The sequence below is a fragment of the Pipistrellus kuhlii genome, unplaced genomic scaffold, assembly GCF_014108245.1.
Source record: "Pipistrellus kuhlii isolate mPipKuh1 unplaced genomic scaffold, mPipKuh1.p scaffold_m20_p_1, whole genome shotgun sequence".
Lineage (NCBI taxonomy): Eukaryota > Metazoa > Chordata > Mammalia > Chiroptera > Vespertilionidae > Pipistrellus > Pipistrellus kuhlii.
Window position 1 is genome coordinate 89,983,421 of NW_023425404.1, and position 18,212 is coordinate 90,001,632.

At 39.5% G+C, this 18,212-nt stretch overlaps 2 protein-coding genes across 7 annotated transcripts in view; one reads left to right on the forward strand and one right to left on the reverse strand.

Annotated features, from left to right (window-relative positions):
• NPTN (neuroplastin) overlaps positions 1-11,382 on the forward strand; it is a 78,384-nt gene extending 67,002 nt beyond the window's left edge. For 2 of the 4 annotated variants that reach the window (XM_036456406.1, XM_036456388.2), the window contains 4 exons: positions 828-1,101; positions 8,888-8,909; positions 9,761-9,835; positions 10,374-11,382. In XM_036456406.1, the coding sequence (XP_036312299.1) occupies positions 828-1,101; positions 8,888-8,909; positions 9,761-9,821 (357 nt within the window). In that variant the 3' untranslated portion in view covers positions 9,822-9,835; positions 10,374-11,382. The remainder of the gene's footprint in view (positions 1-827; positions 1,102-8,887; positions 8,910-9,760; positions 9,836-10,373) is intronic. The other 2 variants (XM_036456398.2, XM_036456415.2) reach the window with 1 other exon arrangement.
• REC114 (REC114 meiotic recombination protein) overlaps positions 6,984-18,212 on the reverse strand; it is a 97,289-nt gene continuing 86,060 nt past the window's right edge. For 2 of the 3 annotated variants that reach the window (XM_036456493.2, XM_036456487.2), the window contains 2 exons: positions 14,102-14,170; positions 11,405-11,627 (listed from right to left, as the gene is read on the reverse strand). In XM_036456493.2, coding sequence (XP_036312386.1) covers positions 11,463-11,627; positions 14,102-14,170 — 234 coding nt within the window. In that variant the 3' untranslated portion in view covers positions 11,405-11,462. Of the gene's footprint in view, positions 7,142-11,404; positions 11,628-14,101; positions 14,171-18,212 lie in introns of those variants that run through there. The other variant, XM_045587122.1, reaches the window with a different exon arrangement.

Genomic DNA, 18,212 nt, shown 5'->3' on the forward strand with positions numbered 1-18,212 from the left:
CATGTGGACACAAGATGGTCGTCACAAGATGGCCAGCAGGGGAGGGCAGTTGAGAGGGACCAGGCCTGCAAGGGAGGGTAGTTGGGGGTGATCAAGCCTGCAGGGGAGGGCAGTTTAGGGTGACCAGACGGGCAAAGGAGAGAAGTTGGGGGTGGCCGGGCCTGCAGGGAAAGGCAGTTGGGGGGGACCCAGGCCTGCAGAGGAGAACAATTGTGGGGGGACCAGGCCTGCAGGGGAGGGCAGTTAGGGGTGACTAGGCCTGCAGGGGAGGGTAGTTAGGGATAAACAGGCTGGCAAGGGAGCAGTTAAGCATCAATCAGGCTGGCAGACAGAAGTGATTAGGGGCAATCAGGAAGGCAGACAGGCGAGCAGTTGGGAGACAGCAGTCTTGGATTGTAAGAGGTATGTCCGACTGCCTATCAGGATCTGGCCTAAACAGGCAGTCAGACATTCCTCAATGGGTTCCAGATTGGAGAGGGTGCAGGCTGGGCTGAGGGACACTACTCCTCCCCCACCACCCTGTGCACAAATTTTGTGCATTAGGCCTCTAGTCTGTTACATTTTGAAAAACATTTAAAATCAAACATTGGTACTTCCTCTTGCTACCAAGCTATATATCATATGTTAATGCCTTTAAAAACCATTTTGTTTGAATGGCCTAAATTTAGTGGAGTGCTGAGTAAAATGCTTTCAAGTTTTTCTAGATACTGATTTCAGCAATTTCCTAACATCTGTTTTTGGACAAATCCTGTGGTTTTCTTGGATCACTTATTCTAAGTCAATTATTTTCATCTTTGTGTATTCTCACTTTTTTTGCCCTTGAGCAGGATATTGCTAATAACTCCGGCCGCTTCTTCATCATTAACAAGGAAAATTACACTGAGTTGAGCATCATGAACCTCCAGATCACAGAGGACCCTGGCGTGTATCAATGTAATGCCACCAACTCCGTTGGTACTCACTCCGAAGTCACCATCCTCAGGGTACGGAGCCACCTGGCCCCACTCTGGCCTTTCTTGGGAATCCTGGCTGAAATCATCATCCTTGTGGTGATCATTGTTGTGTACGAGAAGAGAAAGAGACCTGATGAAGTTCCTGACGGTAAGGGCATCCCTGCAAAATAGCTATAATGTTAAGGCGGGGTAGTATCTAAAGATGTTGGGATTCAATCCCAAAAGGAGAGAAGGAAAATTCTTTTATTGGTTTCTCATCCACTACCCCCAAAATTAGGCATCTAGAGCTCTAATATTAGCTCTGTGCTTCCACTTGTGTTCTCTAGACCCCATCCTATCTGCACTTTAGGCCCCATGTGGGAAATGGGCAGCTATCGATTTTTTTGTTCAGCTCTGTCCTCCTCCAATACAGATCATCAGGCAGATTGAGCTTGAGGAGAATCCAAGTCAAGCCTAGAAGCCACCCCAAGATCGCAGGCCGCCTGGCCTTTCAGGCAGACTTAAGGTATCTAATTGGTTGTGACACAGTTGCCTGATGTAGCCCCTGAGGTCACTCACTGCCCACATTTAGTCAGACTGTTCTCAGGAAAAGCTATTGGAACAAGCCAGCCTTTGGTTCTCTTGGTTGGTTCTTTCAATAGGTTTTGAACATTCTTGGTAAAACCAGCACCCTCCCACCCCCACCCTAAGCAGTAACACCTGAAATTCATACCAAAGGCAGCACCCTTCCTACTTTCCCCCCTCCTCGAAGCTGACCTAGGGTCAGAGAAGGGTTGATTTTAGCAACAGAGCTATAGAGAATTGTTAAGCATTAAGCATTGGAAAGAATAAGAATCTTAGATTGTTGGACATGCTTAGAATCAGGAAAGCCCTGAGGCATTTCTGTGTGTTTTTTGTCATTGATGTTCAGTTTCTAACCCAATTGATTATAGTTGGGGGGAGCTGCTGATGGACACTTGGATCAGTAGTTCAGATTTCTAATTAGCTTCTTATCTCCACCTTCCTGCCCTATAGCATCACCAGTAAAAGCAAATTAATTGGCCAGCCTGCTATTACCACCACTTGCCTGTCACTGACTAGGCTAGAAGGGTCTGCTCTTAAGTTCAGTGGAGGCTGACTTTGAGTGATGTGAAGAAGTCAGCTCTAATTCGACAGTCCTGGGCTATGCTTGTGCACTGTGGTATTATTTCTTGTCCTTGTCCCTGTGGCTGGACAGTGGAACTGTACCACCTACCCTGTGTGTTAGGGAGAGCACTAAGGGAAGTCTGTGCTCTCATAGACTGCAGTCCTGAAGGAATGCAGTGATTCCCAATTATTTGGAAGGATAGATTTGAGAGCAAGAGCCACTTATTTCCCCTTCTTTTCCTTTTGTTTCAGCAATTTCTAATTCTCTTCGCCTGTGTTAAGTAGAGTGAGTATTAGAGTGAAGCTGGTGGAAAGGTGTTTTGTTAAAACTAACAATGCACATGGGAAGACATGGTGAACTCCTCTCCAGATGTAAATTCAGCAGTGATCTAGATGGAGGGATGGGGTAGACTTAGGCTGGAAGCATATAGGCCTTTGTAAATAAATGAGTCAGTTCCCTGCAACATAAGTGTTCCAAGGATTTTTACTTTCCTTCTAAGTCCATAGAACTGTTCTATGAAATACAATTGTTTTCTTGGGATTTTCATGTATGTATTATGCTTTTCCTCTATATTTTCTTCTTCCTGCTACAAACTAGGACTCCCAAGGCAGAGTTAGGGACAAGTTGACTATCTGGTTTCAGCATTGGCTCTTTGGAAGCAGTTATGCCTCAGCCCAAAAAGGCCTTTTTTAAATCCCCTCAGAATGATTTTGAGTTACTAAGTAATGCCATTATCAGTCTTCCCTTTGGAAATGTTGAGAAGCAAAAAGTCAGTTAGAAAAAGACGGGTACGGGCTTCAAAACCAGTTTTTTTTAAGTTTTAAGACGAGGCTGGCTGCCACTCTCTTGGCAGTGTCACTGGCTTAGCATGCAGCCTGGGCAGAGGCTCCAGTCTTCCTGTGAGAAGCACTTCTTTTACTAGGCTGCTTCCAGCGTATATGGAAGGCTTTCAGGTTGGGTTTGAGAAATGGTTAGTAATACTTTGATCTGACATGTGCTCACACCTGCCCAGGGAAGCAGCTCTTTTTTTAAGAGCTCCATGGTGGTTGAACTCAAATGGGGCTAGTCTGTTATAGGTGACATCTGTGGCCAGCAGATCTTCTGCACGGCTTCTTGGAGAGAAACTACTACTTTTAAGCTAAATTATTATAGACAATGAATGAAACCTACCTAAGAGATTACTACTGGGTAAGTGCAAAGTAAAACCTCCTTGCTCCAATCTCTTGGAAGAATAATGCAAGCAGATTTTACTTTTTGTTGTTGAATTGGGGTGGAAAAATCTGGGATGCTGGAGTCACTGCAATGTTTGCCTTCTCTTCATTACCTCCCTAACTGCTAGCATGGTCCAGGCTTCATTGTCCATCTCCTTGTCCCTGCCCTTGCTCCAGCATTTCCATCCCATAGTTTTCTCCTTGTCCCTCTGCCTGCACCTCTTTTTCTTCTTCTGTCCTGGAAGTAATCATTAAAAAGTAAAGTTTATTGTCCTCAGCGAGTTTTCCTGATGCTGTGGTTTTTTCTTTTTTAGTCAGTTTCCCCTCAATTTCTATACAATTTGTATGAGAGCAGATGCACTGCATATGCTTTCTTCTCTTATGTCTCCCCCACCCCCAACTCACAGAAATAAGCATACACTTCTTTTTGTAATGAATGATTTCAAAACAACATGTCTGATAGAAATTTGGAGTTTTAGAGAGAAATTTTTATCTGTCAGATAACCAATCAACAGTGGCTCTGTGTTGACTTATTTATGTTACAGTCAAACCTCAGTTCTCAAACAATTCCCATCTCGAACAATTTGGTTCTCAACTACTTTATGTTGTTCACTGAAGTAATGTCTTGGTTGTCAAACAAAATTTTGATTCTTAACCTGACAACCCTCTCATGTTGATACATGAGCATGACAAAAAAACATCTCTCAGGCCACAAAAGAGAGAATAGAGTGTATGTCAGTTTACCACTTAACCTGCTATTGTTAACATCTCAGAAAATTGTGCTATAAATACTTTCTTTTTCTTTTTTGCCTTTGTTGCTGGGGAAATGGAGGATGAGCACAATTTGAAAACATAAAGAGGCCATCAAGAGTGCTGTTGTTGCTAAGGATGTGAGAGTGCTCATGAAACAATTTTTACAGGCAATTGAAGAGGTAGAAAAATTGTTGATTTGGATAAGTGAAAATCAGTTTGTCGGTGATAGCGTTTCAGAGGTAATGAATGATATGTGAGAAAGCAAAGGTGCTGCATGCTGACCTGAAAGACACCCCTGGAATGTGTGCTGAAAGTGATTCGATTAGGCTAGTAGGGGGTGGTTCCATAAATTTAAGAAGTATTTGTTTATAGATTAAACAGTACATTAGATATATACTGTATATAAGAAAGATTGAAACATCAATTTACATTATTTCTCACAGGAAAAAAATGATTCAGTTTTCAAATAAATCTCTCCTCAAACAGCATTCCAGAATGAATTAAGTTCGAGAATTGAGGTTCCACTGTATTATGAAATGGAATTTTCATAAGTCCATCATGCTTTTTCTCTGTCAAATAGGTACTTCATTATCAAGATATACCTATGATTTAATTCTGACTCACTGAACTTTTTTCATTCTCAAAAATTCATATAAAACTCATAGTATTTATTAGGTAGGGCATGTTTGTGGATTCTTGGTAACTCATTATTAGAAAAGCAATTAAGTAAGTAATATAAAAATATATAAACACAAATTTGAACTTAAGAGTTTAGTCTAAATGTTTCACTAGAAAAGCAAATATTGCTTTAGGTTTCTCACATAGAAAATGCTGAGATTAACATTTAGCTGCTTCTAGAAAAAAGAAAAATGGGGGGTGGGGTGGGGCAGGCATGTGTTTTTGTGTACTGGTGTATACTCAGGATATCTTATAAATGAAACATTTGTTATGGTCTCTTCGTGCACAGTTGGTTGTCTTATATAGGTATATGATCTGCAAATCACCTTTTTCCTTCAGTGTTTTCAGTTACAGGTGAATCATGGAGCCAAATAAGGCCTTTGTTTTTTCACTTTACTTACCTCTTGACTTCATTCTCTGAAAACATTAAATGGTAATTCTCTAAAAGACTAGGTCCAGCCAGCTTTCCTCTAGTCTTTCATCCATCTTTGTAATGGAACACATGCTTGGAGCACATATTCTGTGTGGGTTCCCTGCTGACTGAACCTAGAGAACATTAGTGTGTGCTTTCAAAACCCCTCCCCAGTCCTCTGAGGAGATGGGATGGATTGGCTTGGTCGTGGGGACCTTACAGCTTACTGGACATTTCAGTGACCTCAAATGAAATTTAGGAAAAGTGCTGATATCACAGAGTTTCCTACTTCTGAAACATTAGGGGGATAATTTTTTTAAAAATATATATTTTATTGATTTTTTATAGAGAGGGATAGAGAGTCAGAAACATCAATGAGAGAGAATCATCGATCAGCTGCCTCTTGCACACCCCCTACTGGGAATGTGCCCACAACCAAGTACATGCCCTTGACTGGAATCGAACCCGGGACCTTTCAGTCCGCAGGCTGATGCTTTATCCACTGAGCCAAACCAGTTTCGGCAAGGGGATAATTTTTATGTCAATTAAAGGGACTCTTCCATTAAGTTATGATAGAGAAGATGCTTGGAGTGGGGGGAGAGGTATTTTTAGAGGCTCTGATATATCCAAACTCTAAAATCTATTAGTTGGATAAAGCATTTGGTAGCATATGAAGATTTCCCATGTTGAAAAATAAAATGTGATTCTAAAAAAAAATTATATATATAAATAATTGATTTTACAAAGAGAGGAAGAGGGAGAAACGATTGGCTGTCTTCTATGTGTCCCCAACTGGGGATTGAGCCTGCAACCCAGGCATGTGCCCTGACCAAGAATCAAATCAGCAACCTCTCGGTGTATGGGAGGATGTCATACTGGCCAGGGCAAAAGATACAGCTTTTTAAAATAACATGTAGAATACACATACGTTATCTCTTCTAAGGGTCATTAGGGTCGTTAGGATCAGTAACAAGTTACCTTACTGAGGAAAAACAATAGGACCACATAAAAAAGGAAATTGGAAGTAACTAATCTCTCATTTGGTTAATCTACTCTGCTATGATCAGGCAGGATTAAAGTGTGTTTAGAAACCATAAAACCCCATCCTTCATGAGATAAAGGTAGTGAAAAAGGAGCTTTGACCAAATAGTACACTCTAGTCATTTTGACTTTAAAGCCATCTTTTTGGAGGTGATATTGTATCAGATAATCTGTTACCCCTACTTTGTGAGGTGGCCCTGAGTGCTACAGTGCATTTGGTTGGGAAGACCAGATGCAGAGAAATCAGTGTGTGCAACAGCTCCACCAGGAACTTCACTCATAAGATGGATTCCAGAAGCATCTTGTTTCCATTCTTCCCCAGCCCTCTTTCTCTCTCCTAGCTAATGGCTGTATTACCCCGATGGAGAGGACAGTCATTGTTTAAGCCGCTGTCTTTTGGCCTGAGGGTTTGGGGGTATGTTGATACTTGTCGGTTACTATGACTTCTTTTTTTTCCCCCCTCAATTGCATCAAACCCTTAAAACATGGTGGTAAGTGAGCGATATGCATGCTTTTGGAGTTTGTTTAATCTCCGCTTCAGTCTATACAGTGCATAGTTCATAATGTTAACACTTCAAATTTACTTCATTCACTTTCACAACTAACTTGGATTTCAGTTTGCTGTTTAAAATCCTCATTTAGTTTGATTTTTGTACCTTGTTTTTGTAGTTCTGTTTTTCCCCCTTCCTGATTTCCCTGTGAGGGTCAAGTTGTTTTTGTCTGACCTGTAAGGGAGAGTGGTGGTGCTGTCAGTCCAGGAACATAGGGGACATGAAGCTCTCTGTAAATGTGAAAGTGGATTTGGGGAGAGAGATGATGGGGCTTATGAGATTTAGACACGACTGTGAACAACAGCTGTTCCCACACGCAGGCATGGCGGCTTCACAGGGCCACTGTTGCTACAATCCCTACTGCAGCCCTTTGCACGTTATGGACTGGACCTTCCTCAGACGCCAGGGCATATCCTCTGCAAAAGAAAGAAAAGTTGTGGTGTGACTGCTGGGGTTGGTGCTGATAGCGTCATGCTTTAAAAAGAATTAGCTTGGCTGTTGCAATACCCTCTCCCTTGCTTTTTCTTTTAAAGTTGGGATAGATGGAAGGTATTCTTGAATCGCTGTCTTGCTTTAGAATTTCGAGTATTTGGGTTCACAGCCAGAGCACTAAAAATATTCTGAGTTTGCTTCTGTGTCTTTAACTTTAATTCCCTGAGTGCTTAGTTCCTAGCATGTAGCTGAGCTGGCGTGGCCAGGATTCTGAGAGCATTAGGGTGTCAGGTGAGGGAGGATCTAGGCTGGGCTTGTGTGTTAGTATCTGCCGTGTTTTTGTATATCTTCACTGCATACACAGCACACAGATGTCGGGGTGTGCTTAAGTCTTAGTTTGTTCTCTGTATCTGTTTGCTAGTACTGTTGTCAATAGTGGAATCTTGTGGACACTGGTGTGTCGCTAGCCTGTGGTTTTGGCTAATAAGTTGTTGGTTTGTGGTTAGTTTTTGTTTTGTTTTTTAAATCTGTTTTGCTCCAGTCACTGTGTGTGCTGGCAGTGGCTTTGCCTCTCCATTGCCTCAAAGGAACAGGTGGAGCAATGTCTCCCTCTGACAGACATTCCTCCTGACGTGTGCTCCTGCGGACGCCTGCACTGAGACTGTGATCTCCATAACTGCTTCATGTGCACCAAGCCCCTTTGTGGAATCCTGCTGAGAGTTTTTCCAGAAACCTTCAGTGAAACCAAACCATTCTGAATCATTTAATCTACCACACTTTTGTAAAATAAAAAGAAACTAAGAGCACTTACTTGTTCCCTTCCCTTTGTGGGCCTTAAAAAAAAATTCTACGTATGTATATCCCTGCTTAAATGGGACCAAGTTGCCCTTAGTTTAAATAGGGAAGAAAAATTTATAAATCAGAACAATAAAATACCAATTTAAGAAGGCGTCTAAACTCAAATAATGGAAGCTTTTGATTAAAAAAAGAAAAAGAAAAGATCTCTGGCTCATCTGGGTTTGGGTTCTGGTTTTGGCCAGGGCACAAGAGTGAGCCCGTCTGTATCTGAAGTCTTTTCCAGAGGGATGTCACCACCACTCAGCTTTCCCTGCTGTGTCACAGAACACCCTCTTATTGCTTACACTTGTTGGCATGGCTCAGCCTGGCTGACCCTGGTTGACCTATTATGGCTTCCTCTTCCTCAATCTTATTTTCCAGACTACAGACTCAAAACAGCAGGAACAGTGTCCTTTGGGGAAGTGAGGATGTGTGGCTAAATGTATAGAACATACACATCCATCTACATTGTAGGATTGAGCTAAAATTGTACATGCATTCACCATAAGAAAACAAACAGCAGGATTTTACAACTGAAATGTTGGTTTGTCTTCTCATCTGTTTAAGAGTGAACCACTGGAACTTGGGGACAAGATGAGTACAATTACATTGCAGCCTATCTGTCCGCTATAGTTGCAGTTTTTCATGACAAGCATTCAAAGTGTTAACTAAAACCATTGAAAAAACATCTCTGCCATTAAAAACTTGAATCTAGAAATAACAACTCCATGAGTGTTTTGCACCTCCAGATGGAATGGCCTTGAATAAATGCTATGTTTTTTTACCACTTGATGTTTGTTGTTCTGTTAATCCATATGCAATCTCACACTTTTCTCCTTTCTTCTCCTATCAATGGATTCTAAAAAAAAACAAAAAACTGAACACCTGTGTAGATGATGAACCAGCTGGGCCAATGTAAGTACTTTATTGGACATTGAGTGACTAGCTTCTGATCGAATTATTTTGCATTCATGTTTTAATCGGTGGAGTAGCTAAGATTGTAGGGAAGAGTGAAATGAATGTTGCAGTGCAAACTCAGCAGCTTGATATGCAGGTGGCTGATGGGCAGGCTATTTTAGTAGCAATATAAAGTAGAATACCATTTGTTTAAAATTCTGCATATCCCCTATGCTTAAATTATGGGAAAAATGACCAGTATATCTGAGACTTCAAGTTCCATACTATCTGGCTCCATTAACAAATACGTGTATCTAGAACATGGAATTGCAAATTTGGATCAATCCAGGATTAGAATTTCCTAGAGTTGGAGACCAAATAGTGCTCCAAGTTGTGCCAGAGGACCCAGAGCTGCCTCTGTATAATTGAGTATCATTTATCATTTGAGAAAAGAATGGCACTCAATAGAGAAAAACAAACAAAACTTATTCTAACCTATATAGTAACTATAGTTTATAAATCAAAGGGAAAGTTACCTGTATATTCTTTAACTTGAGAGTCAAAGGGATCTATTGAGAGTCAAAGTTACCTGTATATTCTTTAACTTGAGAAGCAAAGGAATGTTGTTTCCTTTTCCTTTATTAAAGTATTTAAATAGAAGTGAAAAGGTCCTCTGAGGATATTAATTGAAGATATGTAGGCACTTTATCCAGGGAATATTTTTATGTACTAATATTGTGCAGTAAACTGTCTCACTACACCAGGGATGGCAGTAAGTGAAAGAGTCCCTGTATTTCCATGTGTTATACTTTCCAAAAGTTGCTCCTGACTTTGAGTTTAACTCTTGTAATATAATTTTTCCTCCAAAGGAAAACCAACTCTACCAACAATCACAAAGATAAAAACTTGCGCCAGAGAAACACAAATTAAGTACTACTTTTAATGTAAGTATGGCCTTATTCAGAAGTTTTAAAAATTTTATTGAAATGAGCATGACTCTGTTGATCTTCTTACAAATTTTTCAGTATTTGGTGTTATGCTGCAAGATCTTTTTGTTGATTTCAGAGCAGCTCAGACTGGTGGGAACCCATTATATAGCAGCTGGAAAGGACCATTTTTTCAGCTGCATTGTTTCACTTATTTACATAAATGCCATTTCAGAATATGTATGTTTCAAAATAACAGTTTGTGCTACTGTTTACTTATATGTGTTAAAAGAGGTAAAGTTAAATTCTCATCTTGCTAGGTGGGATATTCCTGGAGGCCAGTTAGTCCCTCTCTGCTTCTGAGGGCAAGGCAAGGCCTGGTAGCTAGGACAGCTGGCCCCAATGCCTTCCTGTCCGGCACATGGAGATCAGAATTTCACTCCGCATCCCTGAGCATTCTCTTTGAAACAAAGCCTTGTTTTGTGTGGCACTTAGTTCTTAAGTTAGGCTTTTAATTTCCAAATACTCTTTTTTTTTTTCCCTTTTTTCTTTACAGATCTTTAGGTTCCTGAAACTGATGGCAACATGATCTGCTAAATATTCTGCTTGGACCTTTTTGGTTCTCTCCCGTTTAAATGAGCAACACCACCACAACTGTCTAAAGCATGCCTTATTTAGCCTCTCCTGTAAGGGTGACCTTGCAGGTACATTTTAAACAATGCTTCAGTGTAGAAGGTGTAAACTATTTTGGGCTTGATGTGCTGTGAATGTTGCTTCCTTTTCCTTTATTAAAGTATTTAAATAGAAGTGAAAAGGTCCTCTGAGGATAGGATCATGCATGCACCATTTTTTACTTACTGCGACTGTTAATTTGCAAAATGCACTGCTGCCATCTAGTAATACATTTTTGTAAAGTACAAGCAAAACCTAAAAATAAATACAGTATATAAATATATATATCTATATATTTATATTTGGGGGGGGGTGGGAGAAATACAAAATAAAATGCTTGTTTCAGTTTTAAGCTGCTGATATTCATTTCTTATTGTATGTTGTCAGTTGAGGAAATTGTGCGGTTCTGGTACAAAAGTAATATAAACTGAAATCTATAATTTTAATGGCTTAACCAATGATTCTAATAAGAAGCTGGAATAGTCCATTGAATGACTATAATGAATTTCAGTATATATGTATGATTGCTTTTTAAGTGATTATTTTGTTGTTTGCTAAATCATGTAAATTCTTATATCCTTTTGCACTGATCTGTTGAACCTTATTGTACATTTAATTAAGACATACTTCTAATTTACCTTTAGTTTTCAGTGACCTTGACATGTTCTAGCATGGTATTCTATGAACTAGATATACTTCGTGGCTAACACTATGTTTTTTTTTTTCTTCACATTGATTTAATGGTTGAGTGTAGATTTTCTCACACAATGGGGTTCTCTCACTTAGTATGTAACCGTACATGCATGTACTCATGTTTTGTGTAATTGTTGATGTGCAATGATGTATAGAAAAGTGGATTCACCGGTTTTTAAAAATAAAACATTGATAAAAGATGTTTGGAATAATATTCTTTATTCTAGTCTTAAGGAGGAAGCATTTGTCAAGTTTCTTAATTCTATATGTACACAGAGTGTTAATTTCTCAACCCCGTCAGTTTTTTTAGTTCCTTTTCCACCTCTTCCACAAATGCTGGGAAATTCTGATCCATGAGGCAGAAGCGGAGAAAGGAGCCTAATTCTTCAGCATTCCATGCAGATTGTTTGTGGACTAGGGGCAGCTCCTCTGATGCCAGGAGAGACTATGGGGATTCCAGAAGAGTGGTTTATTAGAGATTACAGGCAAAAGCAACAGAGTGAATAACAGAAAAACTGCCTGAAGGAAAGATTAGGGAAATATATACCAAAAATGAATGTTAATTATAATTAGCTCTATAGGGTTCCTTTACTTAATGTTTCTTAATATTATATACATAAGAAGTGAGATAAACTTGTATCCTTAGGTATATGGAGTATATTAATGATGTGATTTGCAAAGTTAAAACCCTGTTTTAATAAAGAATACTATGCTGATAACCTTATGTGGGTTGATAAGAAACCTATCAGTAAATGAACTCCACTAGCTTAGTTTTTCATTCCCACCTCACTTTGGGGGAATGGGTGAGAGCAGTTCATTTGGAAATGGGTTCTGAAGATAATAAAGAATGGCCACACACTGACCGTCCAAAGCCTCATGTCTTTTTCTGGTCCTGTCCACAAGAGTTGACAAATTCAGAAAGACATATGACTATGAGGGCAATCAAGATACACAACATTTCCATCCCCTCCCCCTAAGTCCCTTCATACAACCTACCTTTGTTGTCAAACTCTTAGTCTCACCCCCCCTCCCCAGCAACCACTGTGCTGTATTCTTCATACCTTAGTCATATAAATGAAATCATATAATGTTGAGCACTTTTTTTATATGCCTGTTTTCCATTTGTATATCTTTGTTAACTTGCAATGTTTTAAAACCCGTTAAGTAAATATGTTGCCAATATTTAAATTAGGAGAGTTTAAATAAAAGTCTGACTCTGCTTGGCAGTTTAGAAGATAGAGCACCACTGACCTAATGACAATAGCACCAGCTTGGGGTCCACCTACATCTCCTTTACTTCTCACACAAATTCTGTTAAGTAGGTGGTTTTATGCCTTTTCTATGGATGGGAAGGTTTGGTGTGTATGTATCAACTGACAGTTCTCTAAGAACTATCTATATGCTAGAAATATATTTTTGTAAATTAAAAGTAACTTTGCAGACTACCTGACTGTAGAAAGAAGAAAAATGAAAGTAACATGAATACCTGTTCTCCAGGAAGAGTGACTGTGTTAGAATGTTAGTTTATCTCCTTCCAGACGTGTTGTGTGTGTTTACTACAAAAATCAACTCATACATGATGCTTTTGTAGTCTCTTAAAAAATGTAATGACTATGAATGTTAATATTTCCATGTTAATATTAATAGATAGGGATATTTATACATCACTTCTATTGACAGCATTTTTGTCACATCATGGTTATTTCACACTTTAACCACTCAGTATCCCATCAGTAAACATTTATGTTGTTTCCAATTTTGTTACTATGTGAACAGCATCCTTACATGTATGTTTCTGTAGCAGAAATATAATTATAGGTAATAGATATGGCATAAAATTGGATCTATATTGCTAAATTGCTTTCCAAAAAATTTTATCAAAGCAAATAAGCATATCTGAACTCTCACTCTGATGTTTTTTTCTGGTTTGTACATGGTTCTTGTCTACTATGTAAATAAGCTGGGATATGGTTATACCTTTTATAGCAGATGACATTTCCTAAAGAAGAATATCACACCCTGCCTTGTTCCTTACGTTTTTGTGCCTCTACCGTCCTTAGCCACTTGGATGCAATTAACTTTTAACCCCAATGCAAATATGAGGCTACAAACTGTGCACCGTGAAGTCTGCCCTGCTGCTGGACAAGAGACTTTTACATTTTCTTGTCAGGCAACTAAAGGTCTTTATCCTATGGATGTCCATTTATTTTGAATTAGTGGTAAGGCAGGGGGGAGAGACTCATATTTTATTCTTTATACCACTTTTAGAACAGTTTGATACATTAAAAAGAAAATTTATCCTTGAATATTGACAAATTCCATGTAGAATTCTGTGAAAAGTGTAAGCCGTTGGCCTGAGAGCCTGCTGTGGAGTGCAGCTAGGACTGCAGTGAACAGAAAGTTCCCAGGGAGCTCCCAGCAGAGCACACACCAGTTATTAGGCCCAAGGAACAGGTTTAAGGCTCTGGCCATAGTGAACTGCAAAGGGAGAGGGGAAGTGCGTGTGAAAAGTTGAATCCTCCCGGTTTCCACACATCCTAGTTGAGATCTTAGCACTAAAAATTTGTATAGAAACCATTAATGATTTGTCTTCAAATTTATATTGATATTTGTCTTAAAACAGTTCCCAAAATTATTCTCTTTATTCCTTTTTTGGGGAAAGTGGTAAATTCTTTATCACACTTAAAGGCTAGCAGTGTAGGCCACCCCTGTGTTTCCTTAGCAGAGCAGCTCTTTAGTATGGGCCATCATGGTAATCTCACAACAGGGTAGACAGACGACATGGCCTGTCTCTGTCTCTGACCTCTTCCATAGTAACACTTCAAGTTAGTGCTCTAGAATAAGGGAGTGAATAGAGATTCAAATGTTCAGGATCACTGCTTTTCATGGCAAGAAAACGGAACATGGAAGTACCTGTACCTGAGCTAACTGGGTCACTGAGATCCTTCCTCCTGGGGCAGACTGCTGCTGCTCCGGCCGCTGGTGTGACTGCAACGAGACAACTGCCAGCTTAGCTGAACATAATCATGAAACTGCAGACCATTAAAGAAGTGGAAACATGGATTCATGTTCAGAGAAAAGAAAATCAGGAGAAATCACTGTTGGTGTACTTTGTCCTGCTATCAGTTGGCCACTACTTGATTTACCATAGTAGAGAAAGGCAGAGTTTAAATCAGAGGCCCCTGTACCTGGGATTCCTGTGTCTGTCCGACACCACTGTGTTCTGTCTACAGAAGCCCAGTCCAGGATCCAGGGCCACAGGCTGGTACTGGAGGACAGTAGATGTTACCCAGCTTTGGATTATCATGATTTGTTATCTAATAATAATTAGTTGGGTAATACATATTCATTGCAGGAAAAGAAATCCCATAATTGCAAGATAATACGTTTTTTAAATAAAATTGGGCTTTAAAAAAGATCTCAACCTCTATAATGCCGCGACCCTTTAACACAGTTCCTCATATTGTGGTGACCCCCAACAATAAATTTATTTTCGTTGCTACTTCATAACTAATTTTGCTACTGTTTTGAATCATAATGTAAATATCTGTGTTTTCCAATGGTCTTAGGGGACCCTGCTAGCAGTTCTCAACCTGTGGGTCTCAAGAACCGCTGCTGGAGAGCCTAAGACCATCTACATGGGTATTTGGACCATTCTGGAGCTTACAGCCCAGCCTGCTTCTGTCACTGTGTGTTCTAGTTATGCTTTATTCAGACTAGAGGCCCAGCATGCACGCGAAAAATTGTGTGGTAATCTGCTCACACCTCCCCGCCTCCCACTCGCCCATCACTGCTTGTAGTGTTTGAACTCTCTTAAGGGTGGTTGGGAGGGAGTTTCCAATCCCACTCTTTTTCCTCTAATGGTTTTCTTGCCCTTCCTTCCTTTTCCTATGCTGATCTGGAGAGCCTCTGGTTGCTCCCCACTCAAGGGCTAATCAGGGGAAAGAGCCTTTGACCTTGGTTATAAAAGCACCTGTCTAATCACTGACCTTATTAGGCCACCCGGAGTCCAGATGCATAAGTTACCTATGTCAAATAAACATTTTTGGGGTGTGTGTGAAAATTTAGGTCTCTGATATTGAGAGGAAAAAAACTATTGCTTTAATGACAACACATTTCAAATATTGTAATGAAAGTATGAAAAATAACACATAAAAAGGCTGCAAAAGTGTTATTTTACTTTTAAGACAATAATAACTGAAAATAACAGGTTTCTTTCAGGCAGCATCCTAAAAAGGTAGCTGCTTTTTTATGTCTTAGGCCCATACTAAGGTCTTCAAAGACCCCTGGCCCTGCCTTCTGAAGACTTGAGGTTAACATGTTTGTCTTAAAAACTGTGAGGTAACTAATTTTTAAAAACAACCGGCCATACCTCCTCCTTAAACATATTGTCCATCATCCAAGTTATTCTTTTTTCTTCCTCATTTTTTTTATTAAGATGATATATGTGTACATACCTTACCAATCCCCACCCCACCCCCACTCCCATACATGCCCTCCCTCCCCAGAGTTTTTCGTCCATTGGTTATGCTTATATGCATGCATACAAGTCCTTCGGTTGATCTCTTATCTCCCCCATATCTCCCTACCCTCCCCGCTGTAATTTGACAGTCTGTTTCTTTTTTTTTTTTTTTTTTTAATATATTTTATTGATTTTTCACAGAGAGGAAGGGAGAGAGATAGAGAGCTACAAACGTCGATGAGAGAGAAACATCAACCAGCTGCCTCTTGCACACCCCCTACTGGGGATGTGCCCGCAACCAACGTACATGCCTTTGACCGGAATCGAACCTGGGACCCTTCAGTCTGCAGACCGATGTTCTACAGCTGAGCCAAACTGGTTTCGACAGTCTGTTTCTTTTACTGTCTCTGTATCTATCCCTTTGTTCATCAGTTTATAATGTTCCTTATTATCCATAAATGAGTGAGATCATGTCGTGTTTTTCTTTCATTGACTGGCTTATTTCCATAATGTTCTCCAATTCCATGCAGGTCGCTGCAAATGATAAAAATTCCTTCTTTTTTATGGCAGCATAGTATTCCATTGTGTAGATGTACCATAGTTTTTTGATCCAGTCATCTGCTGACGGGCACCTAGGCTGTTTCCAAATTCTAGCTATTGTAGATTGTGCTGCTATGAACATAGGGGTGCATATATCCTTTCTGATTGGTGTTTCTAGTTTCTTGGGATATATTCTTAGGAGTGGGATTACTGGGTCAAATGGGAGTTCCATTTTCAGTTTTTTGAGGAAACTCCATACTATTCTCCACAGTGGTTGCACTAATCTGCATTCCCACCAGCTGTGCACGAGGGTTCCTTTTTCTCCGCATCCTTGCCAGCACGTTTGCTGATTTATTGATGATAGCCATTCTGACAGGTGTGAGATGGTACCGCATTGTTGTTTTGATTTGCATGTCTCGGATAATTAGTGACTTTGAGCAGGTTTTCGTGTGCCTCTTGGCCTTCCTCTGTCTTCTTTTGAAAAGATTCTATTTAGGTCCATTGTCCATTTTTTAATTGGTTCATTTATCTTCCTTTTATTAAGTTGTATAAGCTGTCTGTAGATGTTAGAGAATAAGCCTTTTTCAGTGATAACATTTGTAAATATGTTCTCCCATACTTTCTTGTTGTTTTGTTGATGGTTTCTTTTGCTGTAAAAAAGCTTTTTATTTTGATGTAGTCCCATTTGTTTATTTTCTCTTTAGCTTCCATTGCCCTAGGGGCAGTATCACTGAAGTAGTTCTTTCGGCATCTGTCTGAGATTTTGCTGCCTGTGGATGCCTCTAGTATTTTTATGGTTTCCCTTCTTATGTTTAAGTCCTGTATCCATTTTGAGTTTATTTTTGTGTATGGTGTAAGTTGGTGATCTAGTTTCATTTTTTTGCATGTATCTGTCCAATTTTCCCAACACCATTTATTGAAGAGACTGTCTTGACTCCATTGTATGTTTGTGCCTCCTTTGTCAAATATTAATTGAGCATAGTGATTTGAGTTGATATCTGGATTCTCTATTCTATTCCACTTATCTATATGTCTGTTTTTGTGCCAGTACCAGGCTGTTTTGAGAACAGTGGCTTTGTAATACAGCTTGAAACGTGGCATTGAGATCCCTCCTACTTTATTCTTTCTCAGGATTGCTGTGGCTATTCAGTGTCTTTTTTTGTTCCAGATGGATTTTTGGAGAGTTCTTTCTAGGTCTGTGAAATATGCTGTTGGTATTTTAATGGGGAGTGCATTGAACCTATAAATTGCTTTGGGAAGTATGGATATTTTGATGATGTTGATTCTACCAATCCATGAACATGGTATGTTTTTCCATCTGTTTACATCTTCCTCTGTCTCTTTTTTCAGTGTCATGTAGTTTTCCGTGTATAGGTCTTTTACCTCCTTAGTTAAGTTTATTACTAGGTATCTTAATTTTTTTGGTGCAATGGTAAATGGGATTGCTTTTTTAGTCTCTGTTTCTATAAGATCACTATTGGTGTATAGAAATGCCACAGATTTCTTGGCGTTAATTTTGTATCCTGCTACATTGCCAAATTCATTTATTAAATCTATTAGTTTTTTTATGGAGTCTTTTTGTTTTTTTTATGTACAATATCATGTCATCTGCTAATAAGGACAATTTTACTTCTTTTCCAATTTGGATGCCTTTTATTTCTTCTTCCTGTCTAATTGCAATGGCTAGTACTTCCAGTACTATGTCAAACAGGATTGGTGAGAGTGGGATCCCTGTCTTGTTCCTGTTCTTAAAGGGAATGGTTTTAGTTTTTGCCCATTGAGTAGTATGATGTTTGCTGTGGGTTTATCATATATAGCTTTTATTATGTTAAGGTATGATCCTTCTATTCCCACCTTGTTGAGAGTTTTTATCAGGAAAGGGTGTTGGATTTTGTCACATGCTTTTTCTGCATCAATTGATATGACTATATGATTTTTATCTCTCAATTTATGTGATGTATCACATTTACTGATTTGCTGATATTGTACCATCCTTGCATTCCCGGAATAAATCCTACTTGGTCATGG